General features: G+C 50.4%; 1 protein-coding gene across 4 annotated transcripts in view; it reads left to right on the forward strand.

Moving 5' to 3' along the window:
- Window positions 1-21743, forward strand: part of TSEN2 (tRNA splicing endonuclease subunit 2) — a 270669-nt gene extending 248926 nt beyond the window's left edge. For all 4 annotated transcript variants that reach the window (XM_069643934.1, XM_069643933.1, XM_069643935.1 and 1 more), the window contains one exon: window positions 21190-21743. In XM_069643934.1, coding sequence (XP_069500035.1) covers window positions 21190-21249 — 60 coding nt within the window. In that variant the 3' untranslated portion in view covers window positions 21250-21743. The remainder of the gene's footprint in view (window positions 1-21189) is intronic.
- Window positions 21744-22530: the final 787 nt, after the last annotated feature.

Here is a 22530-nt window from a genome sequence, read left to right on the forward strand (position 1 = left end):
GATTCAGCCTCTGAGGAGGAGCTGGTGGAAGCCGTGAAGGGCCTCAACGAGAGGTACGAGGAGGTACGATCCCACGGGAGAGATCCTGCTGATGTGATCGAAGAAAACGACGAGGGCGACGACGAAGGCCCAGTGGAGGAGCAGCCGTCCTGCCCGTCGCAGCCATTGCCTGATCCTCAGGACAGCTCGGCGGCCATTTTGTTGGCAATCCAATCCTTATGCACCGAGATAAGGACGAGATTACCACAAACCCCGGCGGAGGATCCAGAACCAGGACTGTCGGGGAGCCCTCCGAACAAGCGGAGGAGAGTCCACCCTCGCCCTTGTGCCCGCAAGATCTGTGGAGCCCTCATCCCCCTCGCCGGTCCCCCGAGATGACACGGCGACGGATACAGCGACGGGGATGGATGACGACGGGACGGACCTTCCATCACCACCCCTTCGGGCTTCTCCGCCCAACGAAATTGGCTCTTTCCACGCCATGATCGCCAGGGCATCCGAGCTCTTCCAGCTCTGCCCGGAGGAACAGAAGAAGAAAGGCTTCCTCTACCAACGGCGGGAGGCCAAGAGAAAGGTGGTCCTCGCGGTACCGTTACTCGACGATATCTGGGACGAGGGACTTGCCGTCCTGAAGAACCCTTCCACAACGCCTGCCAAGAGGGACCGGTACAAGAAGTAGTACCGGGTCCCCGACGCCGCCCCCTTGTGCCTCAGGGCCAGCCTACTGCGGATTCCGTCGTCTCAGCAGCGGCCAAGAAGAAAGCGGCAGGTGCGGCGGCTTCAACCTTTACTTCCCCACTGGGACGGCGAGGGAAACAAATTGAACGCCATGGGGCGACGAGTCATCTCGACGACAATTAAGGCGGCCAATGCCTTAGCGATTGTGGCCCGTTACGACTGGGAGCTTTGGTACAAGATAGCTCCCCTGCCTACCAGACAAGAGGGCGGAGGCCCTAGAGATTCTGCAGGAAGGTGAGGTGGCGTCGGACCACGCCATAACGGTGGCAACGGACATTGCCAACACCGGATTTTGCCAGTTAGGCAACAGTGTTTGCCTTCGACGACGAGGATGGCTCAAAGCGACGGACTTCCGTCAGGACGTTCAGACCAGGGTGTTGGACATGCCGTTCGACGGCAGCAACCTGTTTGGAAAGGTGGTAGATGAGTCGCTCCAGGCCATCAAGACCGACACCGAGACGGCCCGAGCCCTGGGAGTCCTGCAACAACGACGGCACTTTCGGAGCACCGGATGCAGGCAAGGGGCCTCCAAGGGATCCAGCAGTGGCTCCTCTACCTACCGCCAGGCGGCCCACTCCTCGTCCTAGGAGGCCTACAGTGGTCGCAGCTTACGAGGAGGATCTCGCCTCTGTCGTCAAGGAGGCCAAAGCGGCAAGGCCACTTCCAAACAAGACTGAACCGGGCGTAGCATCGGGCCCCCACCGAAGCACCCCGGTGGGAGGCCGGCGGACGAGGTTCGTCAGCATGTGGGAGTCCATCTCCACCGACCGTTGGGTGCTGGATACCCTGGCCTGCGGGCACTCGCTAGAATTCCTGAAGGAGTGTTCGTGCATTCCTCCCGTGGCCAGGAAGGAGAATCGCGTCCCTCAAATGCTGTTGGAGGTAAGGGCGATGCTCAAGAAAGGTGCAATCGAGCTCGTCCCCAAGAGGCTTCCTCGTCAGAAAGAAGACAGGCGGTTGGCGCACCATACTGGACCTACGTTCATCAAGGCACAGAAGTTCAGGATGGTCACCCTCCAGCACGTGCTGGGACAGCTGGAGGAGGGCGACTTCCTATCGACGTTGGACCTAGAGGATGCTTACTTCCACATCCCCATTCTAAAACGACACCGAAAGTTCCTCAGATTCGTAGTCCAGGGACGTCACTACCAATTCAGAGCTCTGCTGTTCGGATTGAAGTCGGCACCCAGGGTGTTTACCAAGTGCCTAGCACCAGTGGCAGCGCGGCTGCAACTGCAGGGGATCCACGTCTACCCCTACCTGGACGACTGGCTCATCCGTGTAAGGACAAGAGAACTCGCTGTCGAGCACACAGCGAGGACCGTCCGCCTACTCACGGAACTGGGATTCGCCATCAACTACCCCAAATCCCACCTGGTCCCTTCGCAGGTGGCACTGTTTCTGGGAGCGAAGCTCGACACAGTGGAGCGATTGGCGTCTCCGTCGGAGGAGAGGACGAAGGCCATTTTGGGCAAGGTGCAGCGCCTGCTAGCCACTGACATGGCCTGGGTGAGGACCATCAAGTCCCTCCTCGGGATGATGTCCTCATGCATCTACCTAGTGCGCCTTTGTAGACTACGGATTCAGTGGTGGGGCACCCATGCGCACCTCACGGCAGGCACGGACTTTCAGACCCCGGCGTATCAGGAGACGGTGACGACAGACGCCTCCCTGGAGGGATGGGGTGCTCACAACGGAGATCTCCACGCGGTGTTCTGGGCGTTCACATCGTTCCTCCTGTCCCTCAAGGGCAAGGTGGTGAGGATTTTCACCAACAACACCACCACGATGTTCTACATCCGAAGCAGGGAGGCACCAGATCCCCAGCCCTGTCCAAGGAGGCCCAGGATCTGTGGCACTGGGCCGTCGCCCAGGGGATGTTTCTGGTTCCCTTCCACCTGGCAGGAATAAAAAACACCATCGTCGACTCACTCAGCAGGGAGCTACGCTCGTGCCACGAGTGGGTACTACGCCAGGATCAGGTGGATCGGCTCTTCCGACGTTGGGACCTGTTCGCGACAGCGACGAACTCCAAGTGCCAGAGGTTCGACAGCAGGTTTCCCCAGCCGAGGAGCATGGGCGATGCTTTCTCATTCCCCTGGGACGGCCTGTTCCTGTACGCGTTCCCTCCGTTGCCTTTGCTGCTCCGTCTCATCAACCAACTCAAGAGGTCCCGGTGCAGGATGATCCTCGTCGCACCGGCATGGCCGAGACAGATCTGGTTCCCGGACCTTCCAGTCAAGCTGCCGACGGACGCGGATCTTCTCTGCACAGAAGGAGGCGCCATTCATCACGATTTGGAGTCGCTGAACTTGCAGGCCCGGCTCCTGGAGCACTAGAGTTTGAAGGGTACGATATCCCGGCAGACTGCAGAGAGGTTCTTGCAAAGGCCAGGGGGGCGTCCTCAACTCTCAAGTGCTATGGACTTGGAGATGGAAGAGGTTCTCTGTCTGGTGCCGTGCACAGAAGATTAACCCTCTACGGATTACGGCACCTCAAGTGCTATCATACATACTGTCGCTGGCCAAGGCTGGACTAGCTCACGCTTCCATCAAGATACATCTGGCAGCGATCTCCCAATACACCAGAACTACAGGACGGCCGTCCTTGTGGTCTCATCGACTGGTGAAGGAATTTATGAAGGGACTGTTCTGATCGTTCCTGCCGGTGAAGGCTCCAGCCCCGGCGTGGGAGCTCAACGTGGTGCTGACCAGGCTCATGGGACCGCCATTCGAGCCTTTGCATTTGGCTCCGTGGAAGACAGCGTTCCTTGTGGCCATCACCTCCGCACGACGCGTGGGAGAGATTCAGGCCCTATCCTGCAAGCCTCCATACTTGACTTTTCACGATACGAGGGTGGTGCTGAGGACGCACCCCTCTTTCATGCCCAAGGTGCCGTCGGACTTCCATCTTAACGAGCCCTTGGTGTTGCCAGTTTTCTTTCCGTCGCCTTCGTCGCCGGCCGAGAGGACTTTGCACTCGCTGGATGTAGCTGGAGTGCTTAAGTTCTATGTGGACCGAACGAAGAGTTTTCGGAAGTCATCACAGCTATTTGTGAACTTTGGACCTGTGAACCAAGGGAAGGCTCTCTCGAAGGCTTCCATTTCCAGATCGCTCTCCGGCTGCATCATGCACTGTCATCGGTTGGCCAACTGACCGTTGCCCGGCCGTCCGAGAGCCCATTCGACCAGAGCGATCGCTGCTACTACGGCGTTCTTGTCTGGTGTGCCCCTGCTGGACATCTGCAGGGCTGCTACGTGGAGGTCGACGCACACCTTCACGAGATTCTACTGCGTCGACCGTGATTCCAGGGAGGAGTCCAGAGTCAGCCAAGCAGTGCTGCGCAACCTGTTCGCCTGAAGGTGGGCCTGGTGAGGAGGTAAGAGTTGCTTAAAGTTGAGTTTATGTAATGCTTAATGTTGAGCTTTTTGCCACCTCCCGTGGTTGTGCATGTGTATACTGCTATGTATTCTTATATCCATGAGCATGTGAATCCATGCCAGACCCCATGCTGGAGAAGGAACAAGTTACTTACCTGTAACTGTTGTTCTCCAGCATGGGTCTGGCATGGATTCACATGCGAACCCTTCCGCCTACCCCTGTGCGGCTCTTCTCTTGGTCCTACTGCCACTTTACGTGCTACCAAATCTGAAGATGGCTGCCAGAGGAGGGGCTTAGGTAGAGGGCAGTCATTGGCTGGGGACAGTATGACCCAGAGACCAGTGATTGGTTATTAGTAGAAAGACAGTTCAGAAACAAAACTGAAACTGATGTTTTCTTTACCGAGGATTCCCAGCCTGATGGGGAATATTCATGAGCATGTGAATCCATGCCAGACCCATGCTGGAGAACATCAGTTACAGGTAAGTAACTTGTTCCTTACACTAACTAACTTGAATAGCTGGTGGCAGTAGTTTGTTTTTTTTTTTGCTACCTTGTGCCATGTATCTGCTGGCTGATTCCTCAGCTGAAGTACAGCACCCAAAGTTGACAATTTTCTCAAATTGACCCCCATCTTCTTTTCTGGCAATTCCTTGTCAGTTAATTCCTTCTGGACGTTTACTCTGTTGTTTGAATCAGGTTGGAGTCCTTTGTGCATTTTGCCTTTTGGTGGGCTTCAGCCCTGAACAATTGAAAGATTTATGTGGAACAAGGGGACTGCGTTTAAAGGTAGGAAAAAAAGTTGATTACAAAGTTGTTAAATCACAAAAATCTTGGAAGTAGGCCCATAACCCCTACTTCCAACATTGATAGTTCATAGCTTAGCTCCAATCTGTCAAATGGGTCAGAAGTTGAGGAGGATTTTCAAGGGGTGAGCCACCTGCCTGCACAGCCTTCTCCTGTACCTCAACAACCACGCCCCCTCTCCACCCTCCCCCCCCCTCCCCCTGGGTCACAATGTAAGCCCAGAATATCTCAGTTGAAAGAATGAGACTGGAACTAGAATTCAAGAAACTTGCAGTACAGCCGGAGGACAAAGACAAGAACGGACTGAGAGAGGGAAATGCAGCATGAAAATGATATGAAAAAGATGTCCCCTGATTCTGCTTCCTTCACAGGGTTTTCTCGTTCTACTAGTCCCAAGGGACCTTGCCTACCAAAAGAGGCTGTAAAGTATGTATGATCCTAAACTTGATGTGTTGGTTTGGTTTAGTACTTTTAAATGTGTGTATGGTTTGCAGCGTATTGTGGGAATGATTTAGTTGGATGGATCATGTCTAGGCTCCCACAGAATGGTTGTGATGCTGTTATGGAGTTGATTGCTAATGACAGGAAAGATTATGGACTAGTGAAACAGGCTCTTATTGCCAGATTTGGGAAGACTCCTACTCACTACCTTAAGAGATTTAGAGGCCCTAAAAAGGATGGTACCACTTGTGCTTCCTGGGTTTGTGAATGCCTGAAAAACTTAGATGGTTCGCTAAGGGTTACAAAGTGAACTCCTTTGAAGGAATGAGAAATTTGTTTGTACTAGAGCATCTTTGATGCCTGTTCCCCTGAGCTGAGACAGCACAGCACCTGGCTGACTAAGGAACTTGATCTCAAGAGGCTAGCTCAGGCTGCTGACTTATGGGTAGCCAACAGGGCCACTCATAAGGATTCTGGGGCAACTCTGAAAAAGGATGAGTGGGAAAAAGCACAAGAAATATAGTAAAGAAAATTCTAATCCTCCACCACCTAAAGAGGGCGATGAATACCATAAGGGTAGATACCAAGGGAAGCCATACAGGTCTAGTGAAACCTCTGAAGCCAACCCAGATGGAGGTTAGCAGAAACCCCCATTCCAGTAAAGCTTTGATAAATGTGTGGTATGTGGGTCTGGTGACCATGTGAAAGGGGATCTTAGGTCCAATTGTAAACCTTCAGGGGTCCAGTCTCCTTGGCCTTCATTCCTGAGGATGAAGCTCCAATGACAAGTGCTCGGGTTCACCTACTAGCTGAATAACCCCTTGGTGTCCTTGGGTCTGTGGGGACAACAAAACATAGATGTGTATAATACCATACCTGACAACACAAGAATATATACAAGGACAGTGACTTGTAGATGGCCAGGAAACACTGGGGCCAGCATTACTGCAGCCGATGAAAGTTTCTGCAAACCTGAGGATGTAGCTAAGGCACCCAAAGGTCCCCTTAAACTTTCTGGAGGCCCTATCCCAATGGTTCCCGTTTTGCCGTACTGTATCCAGTGCAATAACATGACTGTATGAATTCCTGTTGGTGTGCAATCCGAAGTACCTGGGAGAGTCCTGTTTGGTAATGACTTAAACTCTTGGAGTAGTCTCCAGTACCCCCAGGCCTCGCAGCAAAAAGATTGGCCAGAGAGGCAACCTTGAGAGACTGTTTGAGATCAAGGAGAAATCCAGCATCTCAAACCAACAGGCAGGCCAACCTTTCTCTTCAAGAAAGAAGAGACTGAAATCCAGAGTCTCTGGTAAGAAAAAGGGTCTCAAACCCAAATCTGCTCTGAAAACAATGAAGTTCAACCCAGTGACCCCATCCCCAGCTGAGGATGAGTGGGTGGACGAACCAACTCCTGAAAACCCAGCTACTGGTGAAACTGAGCTGCAGAAGGTCCTTCCCTGCTTAGAAGATCTGGATCCTAGAGACCACCCTGAGCTGCAGACTTTGCTTGCAGAAGGTGGACCCTCTAGGACAGATTTCAGAAGAGGACAAAGAGTGTTCCTCTCTAGAAGGTCTGAGACAAAATACAGCTTCCCAGCTGGAAGGGCAAGAACAAGGGAAGCATAGACTACTTGGAGGATGGCCTCCTCTACAGTGAGCCTACAGAATCTACCCCAGGAGACTTCTGGCCACTGGTAGTATCCCAGGAGGTGCGATTCAAGCTCCTAAAACTAGCACATGAGATCCCTCTAGCTGGTCACTTGAGTTCCAAGAAGACCAAAGAGAGGCATGCTCTGTACTTTTACTGGCTCAAGATGGGTGCAGATGTTGACAAACATTGTAGGAGCTGCCACCCTTGTCAGACTTGTGGCAAAAGTGGATCCAAGAATGTGGCACCTTTTAGTGCCCTCCCAGTAGTGGGAGTTCTTTTGAGAGGGTGGGGATTGACATTGTTGATCCCCCTAGACCCTCCAACCTCCTTAGGCAACTGATTCATATTGGTTGTGGTAGACCATGCTACCAGATATCCTGAGGCAATACCTATGAGAACTGTTACTGCCCAAGCAGTGGCGAAGGCCCGCCTTGGAATTTCCTAAGGAGCTTCACTCTGATAGGGGGGTCAAATTTCATGTCCAACTACATGCAGACCATGTGGAAAAACTGTGGAGTAATTTACAAGTTCTCAACTGCCTACCACCTGCAAACAAATGGTCTGGTAAAGGTTTGAGAGGACGATGAAGAGCATGATGGGTGCATTAGAGGAACCCATGAGAAGAAAGTGGGACCTTCTACTGCCATTCCTTCTATTTGCTTATAGAGAGGTGCCTCAAGCTGTAGTGAGTTTCATCCCCTTTGAGCTCCTCTGTGGTCATCCTGTCAGAGGCCCTTTCGCCCTGTTCAGAGAAGGAGTGTTCCATACCTAAAGCCGGTCCATGACACTGATTACGTACTAGGCCTCAGGAGGAGAATTGTATTCTTGATGACTGAAGCAACTGAAAACTTGAAAGCTGGACAGGCTCTGGTCAAGCATTGGCATGAAAAGAAGGCCAACTTGCTGGCGCTTACTCCAAATCAGTTAGTAATAGTTATGGTTCCTACAAGACGGGGCCTCACAGGACCAGATGGATTGGACCCTTCAAAGTTGTAGGCAAACTTGGAGAGGGTTATTATTTAGTGGACTTGGGCAACCCCAAGGAGGTCCCTAGGGTCATTCACACTAACCGTCTGAAGGCCTATGTCTCTAGACCAGAACTGGGAACTTTGCTTATAGCCTCTGATCTAGAAGAGGAGGAGGAGAGTGAGCCTCTCCCTGATCTCCTCGGGTGACACCCTTCAGATGAGGCAATTGAAGGAGTTGAACTCGGTTTGCCTCTCCGACACCAGGCTTAGCCCCTTGGGGCCAGCATGATATACACCCTGGTGACCGGCTCCCTGTCAAAAGCAGGGGCTACAGAATGTCTGATCATGTCCGAACTCGCATAAAGGAAGAGGTCAATAAGATGCTTGACCTTGGGCTTACAGAGCCATCTACCAGTCCATTGGCTAGTCCAGTAGTACTAGTGCCAAAAGCAGGAACCAAAGAGTTGAGATTCTGTGTGAATTATAGGGCTCTGAATGCAGTCACAAAGGCCGATGCCCATCTTTTACCAAGGACAGATGAGCTGGTGGATAAACCTGGAGCTGCCAGGTTCCTCAGTACATTTGGATTGACCTAAGGCTATTGTCAAATAGGACTGACGGACCATGCCAAGAAGAAAACTGCATTTTCCACCGCAGGAGGGTTATACCAGTTTTGCGTTATGCCTTTTGGTCTAAAGAATGCACCTGCTACAGTCCAAAGGATGGTGAACCAGGTTCTGAATGGGTTAGGACTTATGCATGGCATACTTGGATGACATTGCAGTGTTCAGCCCTACTTGGGAATACCATCTTCTTCATCTAGGTTGTATATTGCAGGCTCTTGAACAGGCCAATCTGACCATAAAGGCAAGTAAATGCCAAATTGGTCAGAGCAAAGTGGTCTACCATGGGCATGAGGTAGGAGGAGGTGAAATTAGGCCCTTGCCTATTAATGTACAAGCTGTTCAGGACTGGGCCACCCCCACTACTCAGAACCAACCGAGAGCCTTTCTAGGTCTTACTGGGTACTACCAGAATTTCATTGAAAATTATGGGAGCATAGCTTCTCTGCTGAGTCATCTTTGAGGGGTAATGTCCACAGCTGTGCTGCTTCGGAAAATTTCCTGCGTCGATGTGCCATCCCCAAGGACCTCCTCCGACGGCCGATGTCACCCGATGTGATAAGTAGGATGCACGACACCAGTAGCCTCAGTTCCGTTTTTTTCCGCGAACATGTTCGCTTCGTGAATCTTGGTACGCCTCGACTCTTTGGAGTTTGTCGTATTCTTCTCGGTTCTTTGGACCTGTTCGGTTTTTGTGAAAACCTGTTTGTGACGATATCTACCTCGTCTTCAACCCCACGTCCGGCCTTCAAGAAATGCGGGGACTGTGGGTCCAAGATGTCGGTAACGGACTTGCACGATGCCTGCCTCTGGTGCCTCAGGGAGGCCCACGACACGAACTGTGTCGACTGCCAGTCACTCACGGCCAAGGCCTTGCGGGAGCGCAAGAAGAAGTTGTCAGTAGGTAGGGTGTCTAAACCCAGGAAGTCGAGGTCTGCGGGGCTTTCGACGGATGATTCGAGAGGCGACTCTCCGCGTCATCGTCAGAGGTCCGGTGGGTCTTCTTCCAGGAGTCTGTCTCGCCACTCCTCTGCCTCTTCGAGGCATTCCCGGAAGCGCCGGCATTGGTCGCCTTCCCCGTCCTCTTCCGAGGACTCCGCCCATCGGTGGGTCGCTTATCCCACCATGCAAGCGACGCTGGAGGAATGGGCTTCCTTCGGGAAGCAGATGTTGGCGATTCTTGAATCGCAGGGCACCGGTCCGTCCGCGCCTCCGAGTGGGGTCGGTCATGATCGGTCGAGAGACACTGCTCGCATGCCTTCGGGCTCGGGTGGTCGGCACGGTTTGCGGGAGAGGTCCCGCTCTGACAAGGGTAACTGTTCTCGCCATGCCCATTCCAGGTCCCGGTCCTCGACGCGCTCAAGACCGCGTGATCCTGTGCCGTCTTCGAGGAAGATGTCGACGCCTGTGGCGCCGAGGTCGTCGTCGACTACCTCTCTCGAGGCTCTGCTTTCGAGGGGGTCGTCGGCGCCTAGGTCGTCGAAGGACATGCTCAGAGCCCTGGCTTCGAGGCCTGTGGCGACGCTGCGGCTGACGTCGACGCCGATTCTCTCGGCGCCGACTCGTTCGGCGCCCTCGATGCCTTTTGAGGCGGTGGTGTCGGAGGGGCCCCGTGGCACGGGGGTAGCCCCTAAAAAGGCTCTGGCTAAGGTCGGGCATAGCTTTGGTCCCGAGGTGTCTTCCACTCACCGCCTGGAGTACATTTCGGAGGGTGATGAGGGCTTGGTTCCGGTTACGGTGGCTGATGAGCTTCTCTCGGGCCATAGCCAATTTGATGACCTGAGGCAGTCAGTCACTGCATGATGCCAGTGAACTGGACACCTCTCCGGAGGTGGAGTTTTGTAGGCCGGAGCCTGCCACTCATGCCGATTTTTCATACCGGCGCCTTATGTCTCGGGTCACCGAGTACTTGGGATGGTCGGCTCCCCCAGGGGAGTTTGTTCAGGATGATCTCGCGGACATCCTTGATCTTGGTCCCCCCACTGACCCGGTACTGCCATTTCATATGGCTCTGCAGAGAAGGGTGGCAGCGGCTTGGACTGCTCCGGAGAGTCTCCCGGCAGTGGGCAAGTCTTTGTCGTGAAAATACCGTCCAGCCAGTAGCGACCCCTGCTACTTGTCCAGGCACCCCACTCCGGAGAGTTTGGTGGTGCAGGCGGCTACGGCCCCGGCAAAGCAGGCGTCGTATCCTACCATCCCTCCGGATAGGGACGACAAACATTTTGATGGCTGGGCGAAGAAAGTGTTTTCTTCGGGGGGTATGGCGCTTCAGGCGGCCAACTCCGTATGTGCCTTGTCTCGTTTCACACACACACTGTGGAACTGTGTTGCATTAGCGGCTGAACATATTCCCGAAGGGGACAAACGGGATGGTTTCCTTGCTATAGTCCAGGATGGCAAGGATACCATGTGTGAGGCCGTTCAGTCGGGTTTGGACATGGCAGATTGTGTCAGCCGGTCCATGGCCGTGAGCACCGTAATACGCAGGTTTGCTCGGTTGCGGAATCGGGGTTCGCTCCTGATGTACAGTCCCAGCTCCTCAACATGCCCTTTGACGGTGAACATCTTTTTGGCAGCAAGGCTGACGAGAGCCTTGAGAGGTTGCAGACCCCCAAAGCTGCAGCGAAGTCGTTGGGCGCTGCAGTTCGACAACCTCCGCCTTTTCGTCCTACGGGACAAGAATGGGGGGGAGGTTCTTTTCGTTATTACTCATCCTTCAGTAAAGCGAGAGGAGCTGTCAGTCAAGGAGGTCACTGTAGGAGTGCCAGAGGTGGGAAACGGGGTACTCGAGGTGCCAAAGCCACTCGGGCAGTTGCCTCTTTGCCCTCAGTCAACGCCGCAGCCGCTACCACTCGGTCATGAGGCCATGTCCCATGCTTTGCCGGTTGGGAGAAGGCTGGCGCAGCATCTTGTAGGGTGACGTGCCATTACTTCAGATGTGTGGGTTCTGGAGATCATAACCCACGGCTACTGTCTTCCCTTTCGGCAGAGGTCTCACGACAATCCACCTGGGAACCTCTCTTTGAAGAGTCCGGATCCGCTCCTTGCGCAGGAAATTCAAGCCCTGCTGGAGAAAGGCGCCATAGAACTGGTGCCTGTAGCGGAGAGGAACAAGGGATGGTATTCACCTTATTTTTTGATTTAGAAGAAAGACGGGGGATTGAGACCCATCATTGACTTGCGCAATTTGAACAAACTCCTACGGAAGGACAAGTTCAAGATGGTTACTCTCTCTCAAGTCCTCCAGGCCCTTCAACTTCAGGACTGGTTGGTGTCTCTCGACCTCAAGGACGCTTACTTCCATGTGCCGATCCATCCCAAGCACAAGAAGTACCTGAGGTTCGCGGTTGGCGACTCGCACTTTCAGTTTCGGGTCCTGCCGTTCGGATTGACCTCCGCCCCGAGGGTTTTCACCAAGCTCATGGTGGTGGTGGCAGCGCATCTCATGAAAGAGGGGATTCACGTCTACCCCTACCTGGACGATTGGTTGATCAGGGGGAGCTCTCCAGAGCAAGTCCTGGATCATCTGTCCGTCACCTGCCACTCCCTTAACAGGCTGGGCTTCTCCCTCAATTTACGCCAACACAGCGGCTCCAGTACATCGGAGTAGTGCTCGACACATCCCTGGGGCTGTTTCCTCCCCAGGTGAGGGGTCTTCACATTCAGCAGATGGTGCACAAGTTTCAACTTCCCAGACGCTCCCGGTGTTCGAGTTCTTGAGGTTGCTCGGCCTCATGGCATCCTGGATTCTTCTGGCGCCAGAGGCTCGTCTGCGGATGAGATCTTTGCAGTGGGCACTCAAGATGCAGTGGTCGCAATCTTCCGGCAGGATGTCGGACCCTGTTCAGGTGCCGCCCTTGGTCGCCCAGGACTTTCTGTGGTGGGCCGTCAAAGGCAATCTGATGTAGGGGGCTCTGTTTTGGCTTCCCTGGCCGGAGGTGACGATCGTGACGGACGCATCCCTCACGGGATGGGGAGCTCATGCCAACGAGTTGACAGTCAGTGGTCGTTGGTCTCCGTCGGAGTCCAGACTCCATATCAATCTGTTGGAGCTGAGGGCCGTCAGGCTAGCCCTGAAGGCTTTTCTGCCGACTGTGCGAGGAAAGAGTGTCCTGATCCTGACAGACAACACGGTGGCCATGCACTACCTCAACAAAAAGGAGGGGCAGGGTCACTTCCTCTGTGCAGGGAGGCGATGCAGCTTGAGTTCTGGACCATCCAGCAGGAAGTTTCGATCTCGGCTGTTCATCTGGCCGGAGACGACAACGAGACGGCGGATGCTCTGAGCAGGCAGAGCACGATCTCTCACGAGTGGGAGCCGGCTCAGGAGATTCTCCTGGAGATCTTCGCCCTTTGGGGACCCCTCAAGTGGATCTCTTCGCCTCCAGTGTCAACCGGAAGTGCGAAAGGTTCTACTTGCGGGAATTTCTTCCAAAAGGAGCCTTAGGAGACGCGTTTGTGGTGGAGTGGTCATTCCCACTGCTGTACGCGTTTCCTCCAGTCCCCATCATCCCGCAAGTATTGCGGAGGTTACGGAGGTTCGTTTCCCAGTTGATCCTCATTGCTCCGGCGTGGGCCCAGCGGACGTGGTACCCGGACCTTCTGGACGTGTCCATCTGCCCTCCACGTCGTCTTCCCTACCGAGACTCACGGGAGGGGGTGTGGGGGTCAGGTTCTCCATCCAGATGTCAGATCCCTCAACCTCACGCTTGGCTTCTGAAAGGTTGAGGTATAAGGATTGGGACCTCCCTGAAGACGTGTTGGAGGTGTTGCTCTCGGCTAGACGGCTGGCAACAAAGTCTCTGTACCGTTGCCATTGGCGTAAATTATGCAACTGGTGCAGAGTTAAGAATATGGATCCTTTTGAATGTGACATTCCCATGGTTCTGTCTTTTTTTGCTTTCTTTGGCCCACAGGGGCTTGCAAGTGGGTACCATTAAAGGTTACCTGGTGGCGCTGTCCATATTTAAGCGCTCGTCTGAAGGATGTTCCTATTTTAAGATTCCTTTAATTTCTCCGTTTTTGAAAGGGCTCACTAATGTGTTCCCTCCGTCACCTTTTCTGGTGCCCGGTTGGGATTTGAACCTTGTTCTTAAGTTTCTTATGGGTGCTCCGTTTGAGCCTTTGCATTTTTGCCCTTTGAGACTGTTAACTCTTAAAACTGTGTTTTTGGTTGAGGTTACTTCCGCTCGCAGAGTGAGTGAGTTACAGGCCTTTTCAGTTAAGCCACCCTTCACTGTGTTTCAGAAGGACAGAGTTGTCCTTCGAGTTCGTCCTTCCTTTCTTCCGAAGGTGGTTTCGGAATTTCATTTGGGCCAGAAGGTTGTTCTTCCGGCATTCTATCCTCCTCTGCATCCTGGTAAGGAAGAGGAGAGGCTCCATAGGCTTGATCCTAGGAGAGCATTGAGCTTTTATATTTCACGCATGTCCCGGGTCAGAGTGGACGATCAAAACTCTACATTGGTTACGCTGGAAAGCGTTTGGGACAAGCTGTGACGAAACCGACTTTGTCTCGTTGGATTATTTTGGCTATCTCCGAGCGTTACCGCTTGGCGGGTAAGGACCCACCGGCTGGCTTGCAGGCCCATTCTACCAGGGGTATGGCTGCATCTACTGCCCTACAGAGGGATGTTCCTATTCGTAACATCTGTGATGCAGCCACCTGGGCTTCAGTACATACTTTGGTACGTCACTACTCCCTCGATTCCATCCGAGGACAGGATCTGGCCTTTGGCAAGGCAGTCCTTTATTCCGCAATTTGATTGGGCATGCTATATTTCTGTTCTAAATTCTTTTCCCACATCCTTGCTTTGGTACTGCTTCGGGAGTCTGTCAAAGATACGTAATACGTCGAAGGACCCAATCCCCTCGAAGAACAAGTTACTCTCTTACCTGGTAACGTTATTTCGATGGGATGGTCCGATGATGTATTCCATATCGCTACCTCCCTACCTTCCCCGCTGCAGAATTTCTTATGCGATTGCAGCTTATGTTTCCGCAAGTCCTTGTTTGTCTGACTGGCAGCAGACTGGTGGCACACATTCTGGGGGAAAAAACTACAACTGAGGCTACGGGCGTTGTGCGTCCTACTTATCACATCGGGTGACGTCGGCCGTCGGAGGAGATCCTTGGGGACGGCGCATCAACGTCATCGACGTAGGACACAGACGCCGAAAATTTTCCAAAGCAGCACAGCTGTGTGATTACTGTCAAAGATCTGGAATACGTCGTCGGACCATCCCATCGAAAGAACGTTAACAGGTAAGAGAGTAACTTGTTCTCGCCTTAATAATAAACTCAAGCAGCCGGCCCAGATGGCATATCAAATCTAATTCTGAAAAAGAACCCGGAGCAATGGGCAATTTTTATGAAGGAATTATTTGGGCTAATTAAAAACACACATAAAATCCCAACCTCATGAACACGACCCATTGTGGTACCCATTTTCTAGAAGGGCAATAGGACGGATCCTAACAACTATAGGCGATAGGATGGACTGATCCTTGCATGTCATTGCAAATTTTAAATATGTCTGGTGATTGAATTCTTCCAGATGAAAGTCTTGCCAGTATTGACCCACGTTGCAGAGGCCTTGTTTGCTTTATCATGGTCAGTGTGGCCCAATCTTGAAGGTATCTTCTGGAGACTAGTACTAGCTCTGCTTGAATCTATCCCCATTCAGGCAATCCGAATGGAGCTTAGCCTAACGTCTATGTATGCAGTAAAGGTTTGTAAGACACTCTTTTTACCGTAAGTGTCAGTCATTGGCCAACGAGGGTGGCTTTTCGCTCTTGAAGCCTTAATAAACCCCAATGAGCAAATATTTGTGGAGTGGAGGAATGCCTGCAGGGCAATCGTGGGGAATGTGAATTTATCAGAAGAGACTTTAACGGAGAATCCTCTTTTTGTTAAGTGGACCCTATATAATCTGGACTTGATTGAGGCGCAGGAAGCCAGAAGTAAGCTTAAGATCTATGGCAAAAGCTTCAGTGACTTTAGAGCGGGAGGGATGGTTTCCAGCTATTTGTCAAAATGTCTGTGCTCCTACCGACGGCAGCCAGTTCATGTGCTTCCATCTTCACCTGCTGCCCACAAAAAAGCGATGGAAGCAAGGAAAGACATAAATACACGAGACTTCTCCTGCAGATTGTGTAATTGAATGCAGAGAGAGACATTGTTCCATCTTACTCTATGGTGCCTGGCTTTAAGAGCCCTTAGCTCAAAGTTAATGGACAAGTGGTGGGCAATACTGACTCCTGGGAAATGGATCTCATTGACATTGGCTCTGCTTGCGTTTTTGAAGGAAACATTTTTGCAAATTGAGCACTGTGCTTCATGATATAGATAATTTCGATTGTGCTAGGGCGGAGGGGCGGAATGAACTTCATTCTTAATCATTTATGTGATTACAATTGGTTTTTCGTCACAAGGGAGAGGTCTTAGGTGAATTGTTGGTTTTCTTTGGACTTGCAAATGTTAATTAAGACATGTATATACGTGTAAGATTTTCTATATCGAAAAGGTTTCATTTTGTAACCACGTGCTGATAAAAAAAAAATTAAATCTCTTCTCGGATCACTTGAAGAAAACTATCTGCTGCATTTTCCTTTACAAGTTAGATCTGTGCCAGTATTCGTGCAGGTTTACTTCACGATTATGAAAATATAGTGGATATCCTGTTTCTGAAGCCACCAACGACGTATTTTGAGAAAAACATTAATACATGAGGACTGCTGATACCTCAGACAGATGGAGATGGTGCCGTTTTGGGCCCTTTTATGTACCTCTTCAATGCACTGTGCCTAGGTCCCTTTAGTAGTTCTAACTGGCCACCCTCTAGTAGAGAGAGGGCCCTTGGTTGATGACCCTGGCCGGGAAGAACACAAGTTCCCCAGAATCAGGTTTTTTTCTCTTCCTTTTTTGACTGCAGAGTGCACAAGAGTTGTCAATCTGCTCTCCCCTCAGGCTGCCTGAAACCCAGCACATCAGCGAGGATGTGAGCCTGCATCCTAGCCACACCCACTTTCCATTTTCAGAACCATTGAGAATGGGTACCTCAGTAGGGTAGCCTGCAGCACCAGCCAGCAATATTCCAGACTTTAGTGAGCCCTCGAGCTAGGAGGTGATATAAGTCTATAGATCTCAAGGAGGCCCCCACCTAAATACTATCTTCTACAGCCTACACCACGTTGGTTACTCACTACCAGTGGATCCTATACCACCAGGAATGCCTCTCCCCGAAACTTTAAGAGACTAACTTAAGAAAACGGTCCATGAACAGCAGGTTGACAAAGCAGACTTTCCAGACTTGTTTACAGGGCTCTTCTGTAAGAGTCCACTTACCAGCCATAACTCTGTTTTCTGGTACTGGACGTCCATCTTGAGCCTCCTGCATCCCCATGTTGCCTCTACTTGTGTGCTGGGTCAGTCCTTCCATGCTGGGATGATCTCCGGGCCTTTCTCCAGAATAGCCGGCCTTGCTTCTGGTCGCTGGCATCGCCTAGAAAGGTATTGGCACACCAATACCCTTCTTTATCTGCTCTTGGACCATCTTCTGCTGGGTTGCTGCTTCCTTTTGCCTGCCAGGCTACAAGAAATCCACTTTGCAGGGTTCACCCACCTTCATAGTGTCTTCCTCGCAGGTGCTTTCACTGCTGGATTGAGGGGCTCAAGCAAGTTTGTTTGTTCTTTTGGGTCGTCTGGGTCATTGTGCCTTGAAACACCCTTTTCTGTTTAGGTGCATTATAAATACCAAATAAATAAATAAAAATTGTTGGCTCTAGGATAAAGTCCCTGGGACTGGAACATTTAAAAATGCACCTAGAAAAGAAGCCTGTACTTAAAGTAGTTCAGGCTTCCTGGAACTGACTTTGAGGAAGCAAATTCTGTAAGTGCTTACCTCTGGATCCTAGGGTGGTTGATTATTCTCAGTACTCACCCTCAGAGGTCACTGTGTTCCATAGCTTCAGAAGCAAGTCTTAATCGTATTTCCTAATTGTATAGCACTGAGCGTCTTCCTGCAATGCTGCAACCTGTCCTGGGGCTCCTGGTTCTCTAACCAACCTTTGGACCTCTTTATTGGGGTCTTCTCTGGAACTCCCATTGTGCAGTAATGTTTCTCCTTCTCCCTCCTATAGCCAACACTGTGGTGACTGGTGGGGTCATCCGAGCCAGCGACATTTGGGCCAGGGGATGACCCTTGGTCCCTGTCATGTGTCACTGAGCGGGATCTACTACAAATTAGCACAAAAGGGTCCTCATTTTTTGGGGGCCATGTGGATGAGGACCAGAGTGTATAGTCATAAAAAAACGTTCTACACTACGGCTACCCGCTCTTCATATGTTCAGATTGTGCTTTTCCATTCGACCAAGTACAAAAGACTGTCCTATATGATTTAGACAGAGGTACACAGGATATTAGAAAAACAAGTACATATTTAAATTTTTCTAATCCTGTGTACCTTTGGCTAAATCATATGACAGTCTTTTGTACTTGTGGAACTGTTTTTTCTGATGTGTCACTGAGCTCCATCTCTGGCCAGTCTAGGGACTACAGACCTACACCACCCCACTTGTCTGGTAGGACTGCCGAGTCTGGACACCTCTATGGAGTATGCCCTCGTGAGCTAAAGACTCTGGATAAGGCTCTCGTAACCAGGACTAATGTCCGGCAGAGGGACTCCCAGGACCCCCCTTGTTATTTGCATATTTTAAGTAACTTTTGGTCTCACCCTAAGTTATAGGGGAATCCAGACGTGGACCCCTTGCTCGCTATTTTAGGGAGGCACAGCTCCACCCTCCTGATGAGGTCCAACCAGACTGAAACACATGTCTTGGGTTGCTGTTGGTACTCTTGTTCAGAGGATAATTGCAAAGCATTTCGGTGCTGGATAATTGCAAAGCATTTCGGTGCTGGCCGGCCCCAGGGCAGGACAAAGACGGATATGTTTTGGATATTTCTCCTCTGTGAAACATAGTGAGCTAAAGACTCTGGGTAAGGATCTCGTAACAAGGACTAATTTCTGGCAGAGGGACTCCCAGGACCACCCCTTGTTGTTTGTCTAAGCAAACCCCTACATTTATTAAACCGTGCAATATAACATTAATACCACTGCCCCCTCCTTCCCAACTATAAACTCCCCCTGAGCAGACACAAACTTAGAAAAGTGAAATGGGGAGCGTTCCCTTTAAGGGAAATGGTTTCTGCATGCAACAGTAGGTGTTTAGCCACTCAGTTTGTTTCACTGTATATCAAAGGATTTGTCTTCCCAAGTTCATGGGACCCTCAGAGAAGTCAACGGAAACATGGTAACAATGTTGTTACTCCAGGACTTTTGGAATGCTGACAGCTTGGCATGGAAAGCAACGTTTTAGCTGCATAATTCGATTGAAAGAAATTCTTCTGCCGAGGCTACTATGTTTCTAGTTTCCCATACGCTCAGTGACCTAAATGCTCCAAAAGCTTACACAGTATAGTTCCAGCTTAAATATCACATGCTGGAAACACAAACACTTATCACAGCACAGGCGGAAATCGGGATGAATGGAGGGGCAAGATTGAACCCTTAGATGGTGGACTGGCCAGTTCTAACCTCTGCCCAGTCCCTGGGGGCCAAAAGAAAACTCAGGTTTACACATGGAGGATGACCAATCCCAGCCCTTGCCATATTACTAACTTCGGGTGCAGCCCCTCACTGGATGACTAGCCCAAAGGTAGGTGGGAACCCAGTCCCAGTCAGGCAGTGTGGGTTATAAGAGCAAGGAGGCTTTTGTTTGGAGAAGGCTGCAGACTGATGAGCAGTTGAAGAAGCAAAGCCTGGAGGAACATAGAAGAGTGGACAGGTTGCAACGAGGTGCTTCAGCAGCTGGATATTGGTGTGGAATCCTGTGAGAACATTTGCCAGACAGTGCTCAAGAGGATGACCCTCCATATTTGCACTTATACTACCCAGTTTGCTCTGGTCTCTGTATCACCTGCAGTACTGGTGGTTCCAGTCTCTGCATCTTCTGCGGTTCCATACACTACAGCCCCAGTGCTGCTTGCAACCCCTAGCACCTCTTTGGTCCCAGCTACTCTGATGCTTCTGCAGCCAGTTTACACTAATGTGGCAGATATTCCGTATGAACCTGTGGAGGGTCACTGTGATGAGGAGCTTCCATCTTCTCTGTAGGCCTTTTAATGAAAGGCTCATGTGAGTGATGGAATATGCGGGCATGCAGTCCCTATCCTCACCCCCAGCCCTCCCACCTCAAGAGAATGTTATACTGTGAGCAGACTTCTTAAACGAGGCTGAGGGGTACATCATTCTCATTAAGCCTGACTTCTTGTATAAAGCAAAAGTACAATTTTCAATTATTAAAAAGCTTGATGTGAAATTCAGGCTTCCAGAATCCAATTAATTATATCTAGCCTCTAAACCGTCGGCACAATATGCTGTGGTTTCAATGGCTCTGGCTTAAACCAAGCTTCCGTTGTCCTCCTAGTCTTCTGCTTCTCTGCCCACCGTGACTTCTTTGGATAAGAGGGATAAGGCCTTGAACGCATGGACGTTTACCTCCACAATGCTACACGCTTGGGGCAGGTAAACTTGGATTCCATCCTTGTAGCCGGCAGTGCACAGCTCTGGAAAGGGTCGCAGACTTTGCTCAGGACTTTTCACCAAATAGGAAATACCAAGGTATTTCAGGTTTGTCAGAAGCAAACCATCTGGCGCTCGATACCTTTTGACTCTGTCAGCCACGCACACATATATATGGCTGCCACGGTCATGTGCCTGAGCATGAATGTCCGCAGAGTTGCTTCGTTCCGCGACACCATGCTAAATCAACAGGTGCCAGACAAAGTCAAAGGTCTACCTTTTGACACACTAACTTTTTTTCACTTCACCACAGAGGATATGTTTCCTAAAAAGGCGGCTAGTGTTTTGACAGCAAAGACTGTGTTGGCCATCATGAAACCTATAAGACTCCTTTTGTCATATTAAGGCGGTAAGTGTGATTTGTTCTGAGCTGCTCAGGGACTTAACAACTGATACCAAAGCTTTAACGTGCCACAATCCTGGGTTGTGCCCCACCCAGGAAGAAGCAGAGAGCAATTCTAACTCCTTCTATGACTCTGTCTACCAAGTAGAGAATTGATGACCATGAGACCCAGTGCCATACCTCCCCAACAGGGGATGCATTTCTGATTTCCGCCTAGCCTAGCTCCGTCCATAGTCTGCTCTGGATACATATTTTCTCGTCATCCCATCTTTCTTATCTCCTCATGCCCCATCTTGAACCCATCTTTCCCAGCAACTTTCATTGAACCTGGATCAGGAGTTGTCTGAATGACTGGCCCAGGAAGCATGTGAATCTGTTCCCCAGACATATGAGGAGAATCGCTTTTATTCTTGCTTTTTAACTGTTCTGAAGAAAGAGTACCTTTTGCATTTTGTGACAAATGGTTAACTATATTTTCTCAAGCACTGTTAAGCAGCTGAAGGGAACATTCTGATGCTCCAGAAATCAAATGAATAAAATGAATGTTTATTCTACTTGCCTTTATTCTTCTAATGTTGATATTGTTTCTATTATTTTTTAGGAATTAATTCTGAGTCGGTGGATATCGTCGAAGGAGCGCTCTGAACAAGATGAACTTTGACAGTGGGACGTCAAATTCCATTCGCTGTATTTTTAATTTGTTGCTGTTGCTGTTACTGTTTATGATAGATGATTTACAGATTGTTTCCTTAATGGTTTAACATTTCTGTAAAAAAACATGGTAAAGCCGATGCTAAGTCATACCCATTAATCCGTTTCACAGAAAATGAATTCACTAGCAATTACGTTTTGGTAATATATATTCGTTAAGGGTTTCAGACTGTATTGTAGAATGTGCTTTCTTCCTTTGTGTGTACTTTCTCTTCTACTGTGCAGCAGTATTTATTTTTTCTTTGCTGCCACTTGAGTTTGTCAGAAAGGATTTTCTGTGGGAGTGGCTTTAAGCCAGCAGGTGGGGTTCACCCTGGAAATGATTCTACAATGATAATTAAAAGCATCAGAAGAGCTGGTTTTCATTTGCAAACCAACTTTAAACAAAGCTTTAGTACTTAACGTGCAGCATACCTACAACTCAATAAATTAAACTTCAAGAAAGTATGCTGTGTGTTTTTGCTGTTGAAAGAAAAGAAGTAATTCCACTGTTGCTACCATGTCTCTTGAAGCCAGAGATGTGATCACAAGATCTAGTGTGAACTTGGAATCGCACAAAGTAGCCTTGTGCTGAATCAACTTCCGGGGACACCAGTGGTCCTGGGATGTATATCGGTTTCTAAACCATCAATCATCACCACACCTGTAGTACACCAGAAGGGATCTGAATAGATTGGAAACACAAGAAAATTGTAAACCTCTTTATCCAATTTTGGTATTGTGGACGGGACAGTAGGCTTATCTCTGCAAGGTCGTGGATCATTGGTTAGTTGCAATACAGTGAAAATGCAATTATTACCCAATGATAAAAGGGGCTGTCCAGTCAAGGTTGTATAAAAATATGGACTTTATTATTATTCAACAGACCGTTCTAGCACACTACAAAATACAACCCACCTTGTAAAGGAATGTGGAGGACCGGCTGTTTCAAGAAGGAAAAGGGATGCTCTCTGGATAGTGACAGGACGGTAGTCGGTAGTTCAAGGATGCTTGGTTTCAACACAGGGGGGACAATGGGTTGTAAAATGTCACTAAGGGCCTTTGGAGAAGGACCAGGGTGACTGAATCACAATATACCTTGTGCTTGTAGAGGTTCTTGGTCCTTGACAGTGTAGAGTGGGTTTCAGGGCACTTTGCAGCTCAAGATGGGAGACGGCTGCGGGTATGAGGCGGCAGGCAGTTCTGCGATTGAGGCTTGACGGATGGCTGCAGGCTTGCCTACATGGTGGGC

This window comes from Ambystoma mexicanum, chromosome 2p, assembly GCF_040938575.1.
Source record: "Ambystoma mexicanum isolate Mex_15411 chromosome 2p, UKY_AmexF1_1, whole genome shotgun sequence".
Taxonomy (NCBI): Eukaryota; Metazoa; Chordata; class Amphibia; order Caudata; family Ambystomatidae; genus Ambystoma; species Ambystoma mexicanum.